Source organism: Pteropus alecto, unplaced genomic scaffold, assembly GCF_000325575.1.
Source record: "Pteropus alecto unplaced genomic scaffold, ASM32557v1 scaffold57, whole genome shotgun sequence".
NCBI classification, from domain to species: Eukaryota; Metazoa; Chordata; class Mammalia; order Chiroptera; family Pteropodidae; genus Pteropus; species Pteropus alecto.
Window position 1 is genome coordinate 6,307,248 of NW_006442508.1, and position 21,286 is coordinate 6,328,533.

General features: G+C 36.7%; 1 protein-coding gene across 1 annotated transcript in view; it reads left to right on the forward strand.

Annotated features, from left to right (window-relative positions):
* Window positions 1–21,286, forward strand: part of ATP10D (ATPase phospholipid transporting 10D (putative)) — a 106,277-nt gene that overhangs the window by 51,550 nt on the left and 33,441 nt on the right. The window contains exons 6-11 of the mRNA XM_006922476.3: window positions 3,084–3,190; window positions 3,481–3,612; window positions 4,005–4,132; window positions 4,253–4,505; window positions 13,738–13,976; window positions 20,473–20,661. Coding sequence (XP_006922538.1) covers window positions 3,084–3,190; window positions 3,481–3,612; window positions 4,005–4,132; window positions 4,253–4,505; window positions 13,738–13,976; window positions 20,473–20,661 — 1,048 coding nt within the window. The remainder of the gene's footprint in view (window positions 1–3,083; window positions 3,191–3,480; window positions 3,613–4,004; window positions 4,133–4,252; window positions 4,506–13,737; window positions 13,977–20,472; window positions 20,662–21,286) is intronic.

Sequence of the window (21,286 nt, forward strand, 5' to 3'; positions counted from 1 at the left end):
ACAAACTCAGTTGCCTGTGGCAGAATGAATCTTGTTTACGAGCACGAGATATCAGGAAGAAATACTAACCTAGCACTGTGTGATCTGGAGCATAGAACTCTGCCCAGAATTTGATCAAAGCATGCATGTAGTATTTTTTTTTTTAATTATAAAAAATCATTGTTGTCATTGCTAATTCTGATCCTGTGTTCCATTTCTGACAGCTTGTCTAATATCTGAGACTCCATCTATGCTAGGTACTGAGTTTTGCCCCAGAACCCTTATTTAGTCCCAAAGCCCCTCATGCTTCCCCACAGTCTACATTGTCACTTTACCCTGGATTCCTGGACACCGTGTTGGCTTGCCCTTTGCTTCCCCTATTCACGATAAGCTCTTCTAATAGTGGTTTGTTCCAGCATATGCTGCCTTACTTTCTGACTAGCATGGTCTGACCACTGAAGTGGTCTTCCCCTGGAAGATGCTCTCATTTCCTCTTCCCTCTCTCAGATTCTTTCTTCCTTAGTGATCGGACTTCCCTGGCACTGCTCTATTGATGTCTGTATTGAGAGCTAGCTTTGCAGAGAAGCATTTAACAAGAGAATGAACCCAGGTAGATACAGTGATTTTCTGTGAAATTATTTTTAGCCACCAAACTAACTCGCCCTTTTATTATATTGTGGTCCGTTTTCTAAAATCAAAAAATCAAAATGTCAAACTCACTCTCTGTGTTATGGCCTCTCTGATCTTATTACTCTCAGGCAGAACTGACTTCCTCACTATTTCCTCACGTTGTATGCTGACTATCAGATTTCTGTCATAATAGTTATATTTTTATTGTACTTATGTATTTCCATACCAATCACCTTCTCTTGGACCACAGGAGTCAAACCATGTGTTTGTTTTTTCATTCCCAGCATCTGGTGAGAGTGCTAGTCACATAGCAGATGTTAGATAGGCTTTTGAATGGGTGAGAGCTCTATGTGTTTAGTCAGTACTTCATGTAGAATCCAGGGGTCACACACTCTAAGTGCCAGATATCACACACCCATCAGGTGCAGGACATGTTTAGCATTTGGGTGGATGCAGCCAATACAGAAGCTGGGCTTTCATCTGTTTGGACTACTAGAGTGATGTAATGGTGAAAAATAAGGATTCCTGGGGGGAAAATATCTTAACACTTACTAAGGAAATTTGGAGCTCATACTTTAATATATTAAATCTGTTCCTATAAAGGTTCTAGGGCTAAAACATGCTATATTGATGAGGATTGGGTGGTGCTTGCCTGGGAATGCTATGTGGAAATGTAAATGTTGGAATTTAATTTCCTCATGTGTAAAACCAGGAAGTCGAATGCGATTAAACCCAAGGACATTCTAGCTCTGACCATAACCCTGTAGTTCCCTCGGTACATAAATCTATACATATGAAGAAAGAATACACTTCTTAGATGAAAGTGCTTTACAAATTATAGAAGTGAAATGACATCTAGTTTTCTCCTCTTCAGTGACATGAAACCTTCTTTGAAGAGTTTTTATTTTCTTTTCCTTGTAATTCCAGTTAGCAAAGATAGCAAATATAATGGCAATTTTTCTGTATGTTAGAAAGAAGAAACAACTTATAGACTGAAGTATATAGACTGAAATAAAATTAGACAATAATCTAATTTTAATGCTGGAATTAAGAGGGCATTTTCAAAATTGTGAAATACATTTTGCTTATTTTAATTTTTTTCAATGATTTTGACTGTATTTTTGCTACTGTAGTAATTCAATCAATTAATAATTTTTAACTCATATTACAGAAAATTTCAAATATGCATATTTAGAGAAGTATAATGAACACTCATGTACCTTCACTCAGTTTAACTATTTTATAATTTTGCCAGCTTTGTTTCCATTATCCTCCCACTTCCTCCCTCACTCCTATATTATATCATATTACTGAAAATACTTCACTATGCATATACAGCAGAAAAGGACTGTTAAAAACCATAGTTATAACATTATTGCATCTAACTAAAGAACAATTTCTTGATATCATCTAATATCTAGTCTTTGTTTAAATTTCTCCAATTATCTCAAAAAAAAATTTTGTAGTCAATATATTTTAACCAGGATCAATAGAAGATTGACACATTGTATTTGGTTGATATGTCTCTGTATTTCCTTTCTCAAAATATTGGGTCATTTCGCTTGTAGAATTTACCACATTCTAGATTGAACTGATTGCATCCTCCCTGTGTTTTGTCTTCCTGCCCTTTCTTTTGCCCTCATACCATTCGTATGTTGAATAAATCAGGTCATTTTGCCTGCAGAGTTTACCACATTTTAGATTTGGCCAACTGCCTCCAAGTGATGGTAGGTTATATGTTACTCTGGCCCTCTCTACTGTAAACTGTGTAGAGAAACTTTCAGAATCTGATGAAAGAGTTTCTCTCCCTAGAAAATGACAAATGTGTATATATATGCAAATAACAACATACATATGCAGAAAATATTGCATACAATTTCAAAGGCTTCACAGATCCCCAGAAGCCATAGATCCCAGGCTGGTTTGCCCTGAGAGAGGTTCCCTTAGAGACATGCACTTCCTATCCTATAACATCTGTAGGCCTGTGATGTCTCCTTGTCCTGTTGATAGTTCTCTTAAGATTGTTATGAACCTTATCCTTTCATTATCAAGTTCTCCATCAGCCTTTCATCTAATGATTTTAGCAGTTACTAATTATCATTGCCTAGAATAATCCTTGATTTCATCTGGTTTGAAAATGGTGATTTTCTAATTCTACCAAGAACTTTTCTCTCATAATCAGCTATTAATTACTGAAATATAGTTTGTACTAGAAAAACAACGTTTTTAGGCTTTTGTAAAACTAGAAGTTGACCAAAAAAATGAACAATAGAAAACAATGGTAGTTAGAAACTTGTTGCATCATTTTTCATAGCCAAAGCAGATAACTCTGAAATAACAAAAGCAAACGGACCAGATTTGAGACCTTTCCTGTGAACTACCTAAATTAATACTCCAATGAAGAAAACTGAAAATCATTTTATATTCCCACTTTTGCTATTTAAAAATGAATCTATATGCTCTCTTTCTTACAGAGAACATTCCAACAAAGACTGCGTGGGTCTCAGTAAAGAAAATTTATTGCTTAGGGGATGCACTATTAGAAACACAGAAGCTGTTGTGGGCATTGTGGTTTATGCAGGTTGGTTACACTTCTGATTTTTCACCATTGTCTCCTTTGTGCTTTTCTACAAGTTAACATGTTCCATTTACTCAAAATGCAGTCTCTAAAAGCAGAAGGGAAATTTTGTCTTGATAAACTTAATCATTGGTCTCTGTTTTTCTAAATGGATTGCAAAGGCAAACTAAATTAACAAAATATGTTATGTAACTACTTTTTATGAAATTGTCTGCCAGAGAGATTTTAAAATATGATATTTGCTACCTGGCTTTAATTTATACATTTTCTGACATATCTTGTTACCTGCGTAGGCCATGAAACCAAAGCAATGCTGAACAACAGCGGTCCAAGGTATAAGCGCAGCAAATTAGAAAGAAGAGCAAATACAGATGTCCTCTGGTGTGTCTTGCTTTTGTTCATAATGTGTTTAACTGGTGCATTAGGTAGGTAAAATTTGATTATTTGCTGACATGTTTCAGCAAGATATTCATTTAAAAGTATTTTTAAAAATTTATGAATGTTAGACTTTTGGAACGGAAGTTTTATTTGCCAAAGATTTTTTTAAGTCACATTCTTATCTCTGTCATTCTTTGGCCTGCAAAATATTAATATTGATTATATCCAGTTACCTGTGGCCACTGCACTGAAGGAGCTGGGAAGAAATTTAAAGAAAGAAAGATAGGGGATGATGTATAGTCATTTGAATTTGAATTTGTTTCCAAAAGCAATTGATGTTCAACCAAAATAAACTCATCTCTCTTTCTTTGGGAATAAAGTTCCATATTTGTATAACATATATGTAACATTTATTTAATATCTGTGTGTTTTTTGAAAGGTCATGGAATCTGGTTGAGTAGATATGAAAATGTACTCTTTTTTAATATCCCTGAGCCTGACGGACATGTCATATCACCACTGTTGGCAGGATTCTATATGTTTTGGACCATGATCATTTTGTTACAGGTAATTTCTGTCAAGTGCATCCTAGAATTTTAAGATTTTTACTATATACTTAGCTATATTCAGCTTCTCATCCTTTCTTCCCCCCCTTTAATGTTTTTTAAATTGCTTGGTTCTTCTTAGGTCTTGATTCCCATTTCTCTCTATGTTTCCATTGAAATTGTGAAGCTTGGACAAATATATTTTATTCAAAGTGATATGGATTTCTACAATGAGAAAATGGATTCTACTGTTCAATGCCGCGCCCTCAACATTGCTGAAGATCTTGGGCAGATTCAGTATCTCTTTTCTGATAAAACAGGAACCCTCACTGAGAATAAGATGGTTTTTAGAAGATGTAGTGTGGCAGGCTTTGATTACTGCCATGAAGAAAATGGTGAGTGTTGGGTGTCTATGAAAACCAACCTTAATATTGGTCTTTTTATACTCACTTAAAGATTTGATAATTCTAGTATGGAAATACTATATTTAAGCTGTGGGTACTTAGCTCATCCAAATGGGTGGTAAGCTTAATTGTCATCTCTTCAAAAGTTAGTAGGTCAAAGCCAAAGAATCTACTGCTTTCTTTTCTTTTAAAGGACACTAAATTACCAGTGGTGATAGAAGGTTATGGGTTGCAGATGGTGACAGTGATATTGCATTATAGATACTTTGAAGAATCTAATGAAACTATGAACCATCTCCCTAAAAAATATTTTGAAAGTAATTCCATAGGAACTTTAACCCCAACATTCAGCCACTAGGTATTCACTAATTCTTAGTTAAGAACATCTAGTTTTAGGAAAAATAAGATGAAGAACAAAGTTAGAGGTATCACACTACCTGATATCAAACTATACTACAAGACTATAGTAATCAAAACATCATGGTACTAGCACAAAAACAGACACATAGATAGATCAATGGAACAGAATAGAGAGTCCAGAAATAAACCCATACCAATATGGTCATTTAATCTATGGCAAAGGAGGCAAGATTATACAATGGGGTGTATTCAATAAATGTTGTTGGGAAAACCGGACAGATATACACTAAAAAAAATGAAATTAGACCACCTTCTCATACCATATACAAAAGTAAACTCAAAATGGATTAAAGACTTAAATGTAAGACCCAAAACCACAAAACTCCTAAAAGAAAACATAAGCAATAAACTCTGACATTGTTCCTACCAGTAGTTTTGTTTTGTTTTGTTTTTTTTGATATATCTCCTCAGTTAGAGAAACAAAAGAAAAAAATCAAATGAGGCTACATCAAATGTGAAAGTTTTTGCACAGCAAAGGGAAACCATCAAAAAACAAAATGACAGCCTACTAAATAGAAGATATTTTTCAGTGATATATCTGATAAGGGATTAGTATTCAAAATTTATAAAGAACTCATACAATTCAAAACCAAAAAACCAAGCAGTCCAATTAAAAATTGGGCAGAGGACCTGAATAGGCATTTCTCTAAAGAGGACATACAAATGGCCAATGGACACATGAAAAGGTGCTCAACACCCCTAAGCATGAGAGAAACACAAATTAAAACCACAATGACCTATCACCTTACACTTGTCAGAATGGCTATCATCAATAAATCAAAAACAACAAGCATTGGTGAGTATGTAGAGAAAAGGGAACTCTCATACACTGCTGGTGGGATTGCAAATTGGTGTAGCCACTCTGGAAAACAGTCTGGAGGTTCTTCAAAAAATTAAAACTAGAACTACCTTATGACCCAGCAATTAGACTTCTGCGTATTATCCAAAGAAAACCAAAACACTAATTTGAAAAGATATATGCACCCTATATTCACTGAAGCGCTATTTACAATAGCCAAGATATGGGAGCCTCTTAAGTGCCCGTCAGTAGACAATTCGATAAAGACGTGGTACATATATACAATGAGATATCACTCAGCTATAAAAAAAATGAAATCATTTGCAACAACATGGATGGGCCTAGAGGATATTATGCTAAGTGAAATAAGTCAGACAGAAAGACAAATACCACATGATTTCACCTATATGTAGAATCTAAAGAACAAAATAAACGAACAAAACAAATAGACTCAGATACAGAGAATAAACTGGTGATCGCCAGATGGGAGGGAGGTTGGGGGACTGAGTGAAAGAGGTGAAGGGATTAAGAAGTATAAATTGGTAGTTACAAAATAGTCACAGGAATGTGAAGTACAGCATAGGGAATATAATCAATAATATTGTAATAACTATGTATAGTGCTGGGTGGGTTCTAGACTAATCAGGGGGATCACTTCATAAATTATGTAAATGTCTAACCACTATGTTGTATACCTGAAACTAATATAAAATAATATATAATGTCAAAAAATAAATTTAAAAAAAAGGAAAAAAAAGAGCTGAACTTCTGACAGGAAGTAAATATATAAATTATAAGTTTTCTTTAAAGAATTGACCTTCATTAATTTTGTTCTTTATAAACATAGTATGTGCTCCTATGAAGATAATTCTGAGAAGTGTCCAAAACAAGTTAAAAGCCATATTCGCTATAGGTTAATTACCATTAACAATTTGATGAATATATAACTATCCATTTCTTTATGGATATTCCATATTCCTCTATATGTGAACATATTTATTTACACATTTTCCCTTTTATGAGTTGAAATATGTTATAATGTTGTTCTGCGGTTTGCTTCTTTTACTCAACGATGTCCTATGGACTTTTTTTTTTTTTTAACTCAGTTAATATTAAATGCATAGTATTGTTTTGTATGTGGTCAAGCTTCATTTGCTATTATAACAGGGCTTGCAATTAACACCACTTATTCATTCAGCAAATGTTTTGTGAGCTCCTAATATGTGGCATCAGTCCCTGATCTCATGTAGCTTAGAATTTAGGCAAGATAGACAAATAAGATTAAAAATTATGATAGATGAAATAAAAGAGAAACCTGTTTTTCATGCCCAATAATGTTGGGACAAAGTTATTCTTTTTAGTCTATGTGATTTTTGGAGACATAATTAGCACTTCATTGTCTTAATTTGTTTTTGATTAGTAATGAGATGTTTAACTTTTTATACGTTTACTGGTCATTCAAATTTCCTTAGTAAAGTGATCATGTCCTTTTCCTGTGTTACAAATGACTTTTTCTCATTCTTAGTAATCCATAGGAGTGCTTTATCTATGATGGCAGGGCTGATGTTGGGCTGCTGTTCCCCAGTCTGTGGTCATTGTCAATTTTCATTTGGGCACTGGACTGAACTAGTTGTGAAATAATTTGAGTATCAACCCTAATGTTATCCTTTTTTTTCTATATGTGGCAAATATTTTCCTGGTTTATTATTTATCACTATATTAGTTTGCTATTGCCACATAAATTGCTACATACTTAGCGGCTTACAACAACACAAGTATATCATCTCATGACTTCTTTGGGTCAGGAGTCTGAGTATAGGATATGGGGGCCTCTCACCAGATGTTCACCTGGGACTGTGATCTCTGAGGCTCAGAAGCCTCTTCTTAGCTCACTGGTCGGTGTTTGGAAGAATTCTGAGTCTTAAGGGATAGGGCTGAAGTCCTGCTTTCTTGCTGGCTCTCAGCTGGAGCCATTCTGAACTCCTAAAGGCAGCTCACCATAGCATGGCATTTTACTTCTTCAAAACCAGCAGCAGAATCTATAGCTTTAAATCTCTCTGACTTTAAGGAAGTCCTGACCCACCTTTTAAAGAGCTTACTTGATAAGATCAGATCTACCTTGAATAGTCTTTCTTTAGATTAACTCAAATTCGGGTGATCAGGGACTTGATCACATCTGCAGAATCTTCACCTTTGCCATATAACATAATGCAGTCACAGAAGTGAGGTCTCATCATATTCACAGGTGTATATATTGAGGTGGGTGGGTCAGGAATCTTGGTGGCTATTTTAGAATTCTGCCTACCACAGTGTCTTAACTTTGCTTAGAAGTTTTATATTTTTATTAAATAAAAATTTTCAATTATGAATATTAATAAGATTATAAATATAATTTCTGCCAGAAATGTTAAACTTAGAAATCCCACGCTGCTCCAGATTTTAAAATATATATTATATTTTCTTCTAGCTACACATATTTTCAAGCCAGTTTTTTGTTACCTATGAGTGTGAGGGATAAAATGTTGAGTATTTATCACATAATCGCCATATAAATTTTAAAAAATAGTCATTTTGGATTTAATGATATTCTACATTATGTTTCATCTTATATTATTTTACAAAAGGATTATAGAAAATTCAGATAAGCCAAAAGAGGAAAATATTTTTAAAAATTTTAGTTTCAAGTATACAGTACATTGGTTAGACATCTATATACTTAGTAAAATGATCCCCCCAATTGCTCCCTCACTCCCCTGACCCATCACCTAGCCAACGTATTAAGGCTAATTGCATTCTTATGCCATGCTCCCCATCCCCGCGACCATACGTCAGCTACTAATTTGTACTTCTTTAACCCTTCACCCCATTCTCTTAGCCCCCAAAACCCCCCCTTCCCTCTGTCCGTCACCAAATTGTCCACTATATTTGTGAGTCTGTTTTTGATTAGTTTGTTCTTTTTATTCCTTAAATTCCGCATACATGTGAAATCATACAGTTTATCTTTCTTTGACTAAATACCTTCTAGGTCCATCACAGCAATATCTTTTTCCATTCCCTTCCTTTTCCTATGTAGGGGTCTTGTTTTCTTATCCTTTTAGCCACTCTAGTCCTTGGTTGGAGCACTTAATTCTTTTCCATTTAAGGTACTTATTGATAGGAATGTAGTTGTTACCATTCTTTATTCCTGTTTTTGATACATGTTTTTTTCTTCTTAAAGAAGTCCCACTAACATTTCCTATAATTTTGGCTTGGTGGTGATAAATTCCTTTAGTTTATTTTTGTCTGGGAAGCTCTATATCTGTCCTTGAACTCAAAATGATAGTTTTGCAGGATAAATTATCCTTGGTTGTGTATCCTGAGTCTTCGTTCTGTCAAATATTTTTTGCCAAGCTCTTCTGTCCTGCATAGTCTCTTGAGAAATCAGCTGCCAGTCGTATGGGTGTCCCTTATATGTAATTATTTGTTTTCCTCTTGCTGCTTTTAAATTTTTTTCTTTATGTTTAACCTTCGGCACTTAAATTATGATGTGTCTTGGTATAGGCCTCTTTAGATGCCTGATTTTTGGAATTCTCTGAGTTTTATGTCCATTTCCTTCACCAGGTTAGGGAAGTTTTCCATCATTATTTCTTCAAACAGCTATTCAGCATTTTGATTTTCTTCATTTATGCCAATCAGACGAATATTTGGAGCCTTAATAGTGTCCCATATCCTCCTTAAATCATCTTTATAGTCTTGGCCTCTGTTTTCTTGCCATTCTGTTTGAGTGCCCTGATTGGCTTTCCTGTCCTCTAGAGAGGGCATGTGATCCTCTTTTTTATTCACTTCGTTTATTCCTTTGTTTATTCCATTTAATATACTTCTCATCTCGGATAATGTGTTCTCCGTTTCATACTGGTTCCCTCTTATAATCTATATCTCCACTTTTATCTCTTTGTTGGAGTTCTCTACTTTTCTCAAAAGTTCATTGAGCATCTTTATAACCAGTGTTTTGAACTCTGCATTTGTTAAATTACTTGACTCCATTATATCTGGATCTCTGTTCTGTTCTGTCATATGGTTTCTGCTTCTTTGTCTTCCCTATTTGGCTGCCTTTCTGTGTCTATTTCTATGTACTAAGCAAAGCTCCTAAGTCTCCCGGTCTTATTAGTGTGGATTTGTGAAGTAGGTGTTCAGTTGCACAGTCCTTAGAGGGGTTCAGCTGCAGGCCAAATTTAGCCCAAGCCTCTACCCATCGGGGGCCACTTGTTAAGATTCAGCAAGCAATCCACAGATGCTGTGGATTGCCTCAAAAGGCTGCACCAGAAATCGAGGCCAGCTGCCTCCAATGTGAGTCTAGGCAAGGAGCACCTGACTCGCTTAGGATATACCTGGATGTAGCTTGGGTGGGGCCATGAGTTGGGGGAGGCAGAGTTTCAGGGATCCTCTGGGTGGAGTTATCTCTGTTATCCAGTTTGATGACATCATAGCTATGGCGTTGCTGTGTCTGCTCATTGGTAGCGGGGAGGGCTCAACAGGGAACAATGGATACCGCTGGCACTTCTGTACCAGATGGGTCTCGCCTTGACCTTCAGTCCGACAATATCTCCCTGTAAGTCCCTGGTGCCCCCTGCATGCAGCCGAACTGGCAGTCTGTCATCGCAAAAATCCACTCACAGACACGGCCCCTTTAAGAGGCTTCTGCCACTGCTGCAGCCTCTGTCTCACTCAGCTGCTCTAGATCAGGTCGCCCTGTGTCCTCGCCCCGTCCTACCTTCTGCCGTTGGAGAGTGCTCTCTTTGATTTCTCCCTAGTTGTATAGCTTGTTCATCTAGATCCCAAGCAATTTTTCTTTGCTGCTGCTCCTTGTTTCCATCACAACTTTGATTTGGTCGCCAGAGGGATGAACAGAGCCTCTATTATCTACACCATTTTTTTCCCCAGAAAGAGGGAAATTTTAAAGTCATCAGTAACCCTCACCAAACAGAGTGGACCACTGTTAACATTTTAGTGTATTTCTTTTCATGTTTTTCTCATGTACACATCAATGTATGTTTTTAAAACAAAAGTGACATCATAGTATGCTTTTACTTTTATACCCATTTTTCTTAAAACTTTATGATGATGCTCTTTCCATTCTCATTTTATTCTTCTGGTGGTTACGCTATGTTGCATGTAAGAATTGCTGTAATTTATGTAACTACTCCACCATTAGTTTAGGTTGTCAACAGTCATTTGCTGTGGTAAAAAGTGCAGCAGTGAACATCGCTGTAGCCTAATCTCTGTGCCCATTTGTGAGGTTAGTATTTCCTAAAATCATTTGACCATAGATCCCAATTTCCAAGAAGTATTTTGCAATAGTAATGTTTCATAAAATACATGGTGGGAAGCACTGCATTGTATTTTGTATTTGTAGCATTTAAAATTTTGTATTTGTAACATTTAAGAGGCACCACTGAACATACATACTCCTTCCCAGCCAGTACTTCTCTTCTGTGGGCCCTCATGCAGGAAAGATACCAAGTGGCTGAGAATCTTGCTGTCATGACTGAACTGTCATTGATAAGATTCCTGTTTGTGAGCCATAGAGTATTGCACTACTTCTAGAAGGTGCTGTTTTGCCTGTGAACACCTCTCTAACATATATGTCCAGAGCTTTGGTGTCTTTTTTGTAACGGTCTAAAAACAAGTCCGTGTGTGCACACACACACACCACACACACACACACACACACTCACATACTCTCACACACTGAATGCTGAAGAGGGTAACAGTATGGACCATTTCTCCTGAGAACTTAATTCTGCGGAGACATTATTAATTCTGAGATGTATTATTTTCTCTGGAATGAAAACAGGTTAACCTTTCAGGCTTTTCTAGCAAAAACGTTGCCTAGGAGATATTTCCATAAGGAATATTGCTGCTTGGAAATAACCTCTTACACATAAATAATTGAACTAAACACATCTGACAATATTATTTTATGTTTTAAAACCCTGCAACTTAGAAATTTGTTCCAGGGACTAAGCATACAGACAACTAGTAATTCAACAAGCCCATGTTTCTTGATTAGTTACTCTTTATTCCTGATACTGGACATAATGATAAACAAGACAATTAAGGCCCCTATTCCCACAGAGCTTCTATTAGTCACAAATAAATTAATTTTTAAGTCAAGAAAAAATATTAAATAGTGAAAAGTGCTTTGCAGAGAATTAAAATGGGTTAATATGATATAGAATGATTTGAAGGCTTTTTTAGATTGGATGGTTGGGCAAGGCCTTTCTAAGAGAGATATTAGAGCCTAAATCTGAAATACATAATCTTGAAGTTTATGGGCAAAAGCCTTCCAACCAGAGGGAGCAGCTGGTATAGGCTGAAATAAGCTTGGCAATTTTCAAAGTAAAGAAGGCTGTGAGGCTGGATTAGTGGAGGAGAGGAAAAAGAAGAGGCAATAAAAATTAGAAGTCAGATCATTTTGAGTTATATAACCCAAGAAAAGGTGTTCAGATTTTATTCTTAGTGAATTGTGAATTCACTGGAGAGTTTCATGCAGAGAGGGATCTGATCTGCTTTCTCTTTCAGGAAGATCACTCTAGCTGCTGTGTGATGAATGGGTTGCTGAGGGCAAGGGGACCAGTTATAAGGCTTTTGCACTAGTCCAGTTGAGAGATGATGATGGCTTGGACTAAGGTAATAGAGATGAAGAGAAGTCAAGATATTTGGGATATATTTTGGATAAATAATGGACAGCTCTTGGTGATGCTTTGAATACAGGGGGCTGGAGAAGAAGAAAGGAATCAGAGAGAATCCTAGGTTTTGGGCATAAGCAATTAGATAAATAGGTACCAGTTACAAAGGTGGGAAAGACCAGAGAAAGAGTAATTTTGAGGGAGAAGGGAGGGAGAGTTCTCGTTTCTCCGTGTTGAATTTAAAGTTTCTATTATTTATTTAACAAGTATTTATTGAGTATCAACTGCTTTGGGCTCTGGGAATATTATATTAACAAAACAGACAAAATTATCTGCCCTTTCAGAGTTTATATTAAAAAAATAAAAGCAAATAAGATATATAGTTTATAGATGGTAAGTGCTGGCAGAGCATTTATAATACATAGTGTGGTTAGATCTGGGAAGCCTTCTCTAACAAAGGATCATGGTAAGAGACTTGAGGGAAGTGAGTGATATCTGCTTGAGCCCTCTAGATATCCAACTGGAAGTATCAAGTGGAGAGTTGGATATATGAGTCTGGATTCCAATTAGAGGTCAGAGTTGAAGGTATAGATTTGGAGGTCATGTGCACAGAGATGATATTTCAAAGATGGGACCAGGCGACATCACCAAGGAAGAGTAATATAGGTGGAGAAGGGAAAGAATTCCTGCAGCAGCCCAATATTTAAGGGCTGAGGAGAAGAGAAAACAGCAGCAGAAACTAAGAAAGAATAGCCATTAAAGCAGGAGTTAAAACAGGTATGCATGTTATCAGAGAAACCAAGAGCCATTTTAAAGAGAAAATAGTCAACTCTTAAATACTGTCAGGAGCTATATGGGCAGACGCGATCCCTAGATTTGGTCACATGGCGCTCATTGGCAGCCTTAACAAGAGCAGTGTCAGCGGAGAGACACAGACAGAAAGCCATGAGATTGTTTGAGGAGAGATGGGTATAGTGAAAGAGGGAGAATTATAATGGTGATGAAGTCTTTTAGAAGGCCAGAGGGATGGGATGCAGATCAAAAGTGGAAGGTTTGGTGTTTGGAACTTTATCCATAGTAGTAGGAGGGAAGACAGAGAGTTTTGGATACCGACATAGAGAGATTGGTAGATTTGATGATGAGAAAAGAAGGGAATTCCTATCTGACTGCTTCTACTTTTCTCAGTGAGGTAAGTTCATTAACTAAGGATATTGGGGGAAGGGAGTTTGGAGGCCAGGGAGGAGACATGGAAAAGCTGTTTAAGTAAAGGCCTGACACATTCAACTTGCAAATGGTTCTTCTCAGATAATGACCCAGTGTGATTTTTATCCTTCAGCCAAGAGGTTAGAGTCCTATCAAGAAGCCGTGGTTGAAGATGAGGATCTTGCAGACACTCCCAGTGGCTCCCTCAGCAATATGGCAAAACTGAGAGCCCCCAGCTGCAGGACAGTTCATAATGGGCCTTTGGAAAGTAAACCTTCGAATCATCTTGCTGGGAGCTGTTCCGCTCTAGGAAGTGGAGAAGGAGCCAGTGAAGTGCCTCATTCCAGACAGGCTGCTTTCAGTAGCCCCATTGTAAGTGTAAATGCGTGACTTGAATCTTGGACATCCATAATGGATAATAAAAGAACATCCTTGTAATTATAATAGAGCCAACCTCTGTTGCCTTTTCTACCTGAAAAGAGACTGCGTAATTGCAGTTCAGTGTGATTGCCACACACATAATTAGAAATATGAAAAACAATATTGCAACTTCCTAATTTGGGGGATAATTCAGTGTTGAGAAGTAGTATATAATTTCTGAGGGGAAAAAAAACCCCACAGTATTTCCTATCAAGACCAATCATGTCTGAGCTTGAAGAGGTTACCTTGGTTTAAGGACCATGGCTCACTCTCAGAACCAGCAAACCTTACCAGTTATTTTGTGACAGGTAAATATGTCTAAATGATAGGGAAATTCAAAAGCCTTTTGGTACCATCCAAGGCCTTTTTATTTTCTGTAATCTCCTCCCAAATTTCACCAAGTCTGTGTCTTCGTCCCCATTTCTATATCTCAGAGGGGCATTTTTTAATATTTCCATTTTTAAGCTAAACAGGGTATATACCTAAGTCCCAGAGGGAAGTTTTTGGAACTGTCTAGTTATACCCATTGACAAACCCATTTTACTGCAGAAAAACATAGAGGATCGTGTGGAAGATGGGTAAAAGGAAAGATACTTGTATGAAAGAATTAGAAATCGAAAGAACTAGAAAATCAAAAACGTGTTATAAAATTACTTCAATAAAATTTCAACTCTTTTTCTGCCTTCCATATTTCATTAACTTGTGTTTTACCAAGATGAGGTTTCCTCAGCCATGAGACTGGTAACTGGTCGGTGATCTCTAAAGTAGGTGGCCTAACAAGAATGAATCAGCTTTAGGGAAACTTTGTACTTCTCCATTGAATCTATTATATGGTTTTCATAGTAGAGACATGATCTGAGTAGACCTCAGTGGTCTCATTAGTCCTATGAAAGCCTTAAGAGAAATCTGGCTCTTTTCAAAGTTTCCAACAAAAAAATTGCAGTAATGAGGGTGATCATTTCAGTACAACTCATTTAGTTCATTTCTGTGGCACTAAGGATATAAAACTCGTTATGTATCTTTGCCATACGTCAGGCTATTCCAAACATTTAGACTTAACTTTTCTCCAACTTTTGAAAAAAAAAAAAAGAAAGAATGCATACACAACCTCTTCTAACTCATTTTCAGGCTATATCAGCAATATATATTTTCTTCTCTTTTATCTTTTTTACCTATCCCTCTACTGGCTTTTTATATTTTCCACCCACCTTGTTAACCATAGGTTGACTCACATTTAGTGGAAGTAGCAGGGTATTAGTGGCCAAGCAGGACTGTGCCATACCCTGCTTGGTTTCCTGATCCAGGCTCACTCTCTCTTGGAGCAAAGGATTATTTCTTAGTTTGAAATCTTTGTTTTTATCTATACCATTTACCCTTTCTAAAATGTATTCTCCCCTTACAACCTTCCTCTCCCTACCAAATCTGATAAAATACTTATTCCTTTAAAAACTACCTTAAATAACCTCTTATGAAGACTTCCCGAGCTCTTCTCTGCTTCTGAGTTCTATGCACACATTCCTTCCTTCTCTTGGTCCTTATTACGTTACCCTTATTTCTGTTTCTGACATAAACCATTAGCTCCTTGAGAGCAAGGACTTACTCATCCTGAATTCTTAACATCTCAGTGTCTCATTCTCAGAGCATTTTTGAAGGTTGTTAAATGAAGCTGCATAACAGTCTCAGCCTTCCCATTCAGTCCATTTTGTTTTCATGCACCCTATATTCCATTCAGTGACACATGTCATTCTGTTATATAGGTGCTCTGGTGTGGTGGTTTTGTGTTGTGTTTTCAATGCCACACCCTTCTATAGGATAATTAGGTCTTTCTTGAAACATGAGATCATCTTTCAGTATTGATCTAGACAAGTTGATTTTACCCTTTTTGGAGATTATTTTCAGAAAGCTATACATCTTTGGCCTTAAAAATTAACATCTGTAAAAATTTTGCATGTGATTCCAAATGCCCATCCATGGAGCTCAAGCTAAGAACACCAGCTTGAGAGCACACTGAGAGCCATGATGTCTGGAAGTGGGAGATTGTAAGATGGCACCTTTCATCGATGGGGAGGCAGGGAGCAGAGGAGGTTGCAAGCCAGAGAGAAGATCTTAGGCAAAGTGCTGGCAAAAATGTGCTAGCCTTTGGGCATTATAAAGGCACTGAGGCCCATGAGCCATGGGTTCATGTTACCTATTTTAGAAATGGAAACCTTTACTTTCTAAGCCAATGTTTTTATGCTTCTTTAATTCTCTGGAGGATTTCATTTAACAAGCATGCAGTTCATTCTATCTGGATTGCTATTCTCTTTGATCTTTGTATTGTGTTTTCTTCCCGTTATTGAGGTCTCAGCTCAGATGTCACCTCCTCAGTAAACTTCCCTACCACTCAATCCAAAGTACTTTCCATTCACCTCCCCATCTCTCTTTGTCTCAATCTAGAAGCATCTTATTTGTTTATAGGTTAGTATTTTCGATCCACTGTCTCCCCCAACTAGAGTGTGAGTTCCATGCAAGCCAAGATCCTGTCCATCGTGTGCGCACCGCTTTCCTTGAGGAGTGCTTGACACCAGAGCTCAACCATAAATATTTATGGGATAAATTAATTAATGGGTTAATGGGAGACAGTGGCATAATACTAGACACTGGGATGTAAAATAAATAAGCCAAGCTCCATCCTTCAAGTTCATTCTGGGTAGAGGAGGGGCAGACATATAAGTAAATAAATATAATGCCATGTTCAAGATGCAGTAATACTTGTTAATGCAAAGTATAGTGAGGGCATATAGAAGGGAGTGATCATCTCTAAAGAGATGAGGAGGGATCAAAAAGGCTGTCCAAAAGGTAAAAGTTGAGTTAAGATTGAACTACTAAGTAGGGGTTTACAGAGTAGAAGGGGAAGGAAAAGCACTTGGGACAGACAGCATGTGGTGCATGCAAAGGCTCAGAATCACAGGACTGTGGAAAACCGTGGTCTGGAAAAGGAATTGGCTGTGTGTGGTTATTGGCCTTTGTCTTTTTCCTTCAGGTCTGTGATATTTAGGAATGTGAGGGAACCGGAAGAAGGCATTTGTGTCCATACTTAAGCCAAAGTTGTAGAGGTAGAGTGGTGAGTTCCTAAAACTGGAGTGGGAGTGGCAGTGGAAAATTAAATAAAAACCGCGGGTATAGGTGGAACTAGAGGAGGAGTAGTGGGCAGTATTAGAGCCGCTTGGCCAACTTAATTTCCCATGTAGAGTATCTTTGACCATTACTAAACTCTGGATGTTTTAGGTTTTGCATAAACTAAGTCAGTTCCTGTCATTCTCAGTTTTAAAACAGTCTTAACATTCCCTATATATTAAGGCCACCTAAAAGTTTCAGCAAATACCATATAGAAGGTAAAAAGGAATCTTGGCAGATGTTTTCTTGTTTAATTTGGATTTATATGGGGTGGGGGGTGAGTAACCTGAGCGTGAAATCTGCAACCTGGTAGGAAAGCATAATATGAATCCTGGGGGCAAATCTAAAATTTTAAATAGTTGTTTTATAAAATTAAAGCAAAGATATTATATTCCCATCATGAAACCATGTAAATTTTTGGAAGCTATCCACATCATGCCCTGTGTTCTCTAATTAGGAGTATAACTTTTCTCTGCATTAAAAAAAAAAAAAAATGTCTATTTGAGTCCAAATAGGAGAGGTTTATGTGTTTGTTTTCTAAAGAGTAACATATTTTTAGTCTGGTTATCTACTCCTTTCTTTGTGAAATGTAAAATCAGCAAGTGTTTGGTAGGTAACGGACAACAGTAAATTTTTCTTGCTTATCCAAGTGCCAGGTACTAAGTTAGGAATCCAAAGATCAATAAGATACAGTCCTTCCTTTAAAGGAACATACAGACCCTATGGGGAGAGATGTACATGTGCATGGAGTCATTTAAAGCTAGATAGTGTGTGCCTGGTTCTCGGGGTAGTAGAAGTTCAGAGAAGAGGAAATTGTCCATCACAGAAGAAAGGGCAAAGTTCAATTTTTTTTTAGTGCACACTCTCAGGAAGATTTGGATCTCAGGAAAAATGCCTATAGATACAGTCGTATACAAAGAAATTGCATGCGATAGTTCTATACATTCTCAAGTCAGCAACTAAATATCTCAGCCATTAGGGATTAACTTATTTTAGAGAGACCAGTGAAAGTGGAAGAATGCTCCATTCTTCATTTTGATATGGAGTTTTCCTTAAATCTTTTTCTGGGCTCTTCATTTATATATTGTTTTATGATGCTTTTAAGGATCTCGAGTTTCTAGATTGTCCTCATCTTTATTTTGACAGTACTTTCTGTAAACACAGATTTGCTGACCAGGGCCCCAGCTTTGACCAGCTTTAGTATCTCTTTTTATTCTCGTGGTCACAGCACAAGCTCTCAGTCATGCAGTCATTAAATTCCTCAAATGACATATCAGATTGACTTATGTCAATAGCATTTTTCACAAAGACAAAGTTACAAACCTTTCATTAGTCTTAGATTGACTTCAGAATGCAGTAGTCTTTATGTTCTGAAGCCAGAATCAGTCAGTATGGAGCTCATTGGTACAATGAGATCACTGTTAGCTTCTAAGTTCTCTCAATCCCAAATGTGTTCCATAGAACAAACATCTCTAACAAATAAATTTGAGAAGCATGCTCATACTAGCCTCTTCTCAGAGAGTCCTAGTACCCATTAAACTCTGAGAAGTGCTACAGTAAAGAAACTCGTTTAATTTAAACATTTCTTAAACTTATTTCAGTATGAGACTTTTTGTTGTTTGCTTAATATGTATAAACATTCTGAGAAGGATGCCTCTGCATATATTGTTCCAACCCATGGAGTCACATGAGCACTAGGCCTTGATAAATTCCAAGCAACAGGTTTCCCAGGTACCCCTTGGTTGACTGAGCATTGAGAAGTCTCTCAGACTTTCTTTTACTGACTTTGAGGAAAAGGTGGTTCTCTGAGTACTGAGGGCCTAGCACAGGCACCAGCTCAGTGTTACTAGTTTGAGACTCATGCGGCAATGTGGCCAACTCATTCATGAACTCTTTCAAACTATAAGGTTCAAATTTTGCTATGTCAAATATTATGGGACAGTAGATATCTATGTATTTAGTAGAAATTTAAGAGTGTTTTGTAACAACAGATAACTTGAACCTTTAAAATCCATTGTGAACCTCGTAACCTGCCTCAGAGTGAGTGGGTCATTTGAGAAGGAAAAGAAACATTACATTATTTGGGTTCCTGTTGTGCTGGTCTCAACCTACCCATTGTCTCATTTACTTTATATAGACACCCTGTGAGGTAGGTGTAATAGTTACCATTCATTATTTGGAAGAGAAAAATGAAGCTTAGAGGGTTAAGCTGCCTGAGGCCATTAGCTAGTATGCAGTGAGTCTAAGACCTGAACCCAAACCCATATGATTTCCAGCCTGTACTCTTATTAAGCCTGTGCTAATTCTCACCAAACTCCTAAGCATAAAATATAAGCCACTGTCCTGAGTCTAATAACGCACATCTCCATATTTTACTTTTTTCTCTAAATTACCTCTCCTGGCTTTCCTGCATTCAGTATGCTTTATCAGCCAACTGCATCCAAATCGCTTCTAGAATACAATGGCATTTTTTGTGAAAATTTGATTTGAAGTCCCTCTTTTGACTCATACGAAAAAATTTTAAGCAGTTGACTATATGTTACTAGATTATAAAGAGATTTCTACTATAACATTATTTTTTTTGTTAAAATACTCTTTAGCAAGTGTAAGAAGCATGGTGTTAAACAAAATAGGGTATTATTTTAATAACAGAATCTCTTGATCTATTTTATACAAAGAATCTCTAAGAGGAGGGCATAGGGCAGAGCTGCCAAATATACTGGATATTAAAAATTTCTTTAAGGAACCCTCATTAATGTCTTATAGAATATTACTAGGAAATGCTGATAAATCTGGTAACCTGGTCTTAGTAATTTTTACTTTGGAAGGTTAGTTTTTAACAATAGCAGTGACTTGAGCCATAAAATATTTTGTTAAAATAACATGGTATGAATAATACCCTCACTTTAAAAAAGACTTGATAACTAATCAGTTGCTGTTGGATGAATCTGCACCCAAGGTAGAATCCTAGATGCAATAAAACATAGCTGTGGTACTGTGTATTTCAAAATATGAAAACTCATCCAACTAGATTTTGGTGAAAGGCATTATTCCTTTCTCCTGCTTAGTTTAATAGTCAAGGCAGTCTCCATTAATATTGTACATTCTGGATTTTCCATTTTTTTGTCTTTTATTTTTCTATTCTCACTTCTCATGAATCTTTTTTAGAATAATAAAGTTTACTGTCTCATGCTTCATAGATTCTGATTATAAAAGCTACTTTTCATGTAGATTTAAAACTGTCATATTTAGATACTTTTTATAACAACACTTTGTCTTATTGGATCTCCAGGAAACAGATGTGGTACCAGACACCAGGCTTTTGGACAAATTTAATCAGATTACACCTCAGTTCTTTACCTCCCTAGATGAGACCATCCCAGATCCTCCACTGGAGACCTTGTACATTATCGACTTCTTCATTGCGTTGGCAATTTGTAACACAGTGGTGGTTTCCGCCCCTAACCAACCACGACAGAAGGTAAGGTCTCTAATACAAACAGAAATCACTTTCCAGAAGAGAACTTTGGATTTAAATGTACTCGTCTTATTATATGGATAATAATTGTTAATAATAATAGCAGCTAATAATAGCAGCTTAACATTTATACAGCATTTTATCTGTACTCTGCACTTAAAATGTTCTAAGTGATTTACTGCTATTAGCATGTTTAATATCCTCAACAACCTCATGAGTTAGGTACTATTACTCTGCTATTTCCTATTTTACAGTTGAGGGTAAGTAACTTGCCTAGGGTCACAGAAGGGTTTGTGGGGGAAGTGGGATTTGAACCCAAAAAGTGTGGCTCAGTGCTGTTACACTATTTTGCCTCTGGGAGGGTAGCTGATAAAAAGTGGTACTTGTGGAATGTGGTTGTTCATTTTGCTTAGTTTTCTTACCAAATAGAAGCTTTCTTTGAGACTTTGGAGACTTCCAACAGCATATGTGCTACATCAAGCAAAATATAAAGTATTAGATTAATTATCATAGTTAATGATAATGTCCCTTTTTCAGGTACCAGTTGGGTTAGTTTTAACTCAATCAATGTAAAATCCCATACATCTGTAACATAACCAGGTTCCGCAATTTCCACTAAAGTCTACTT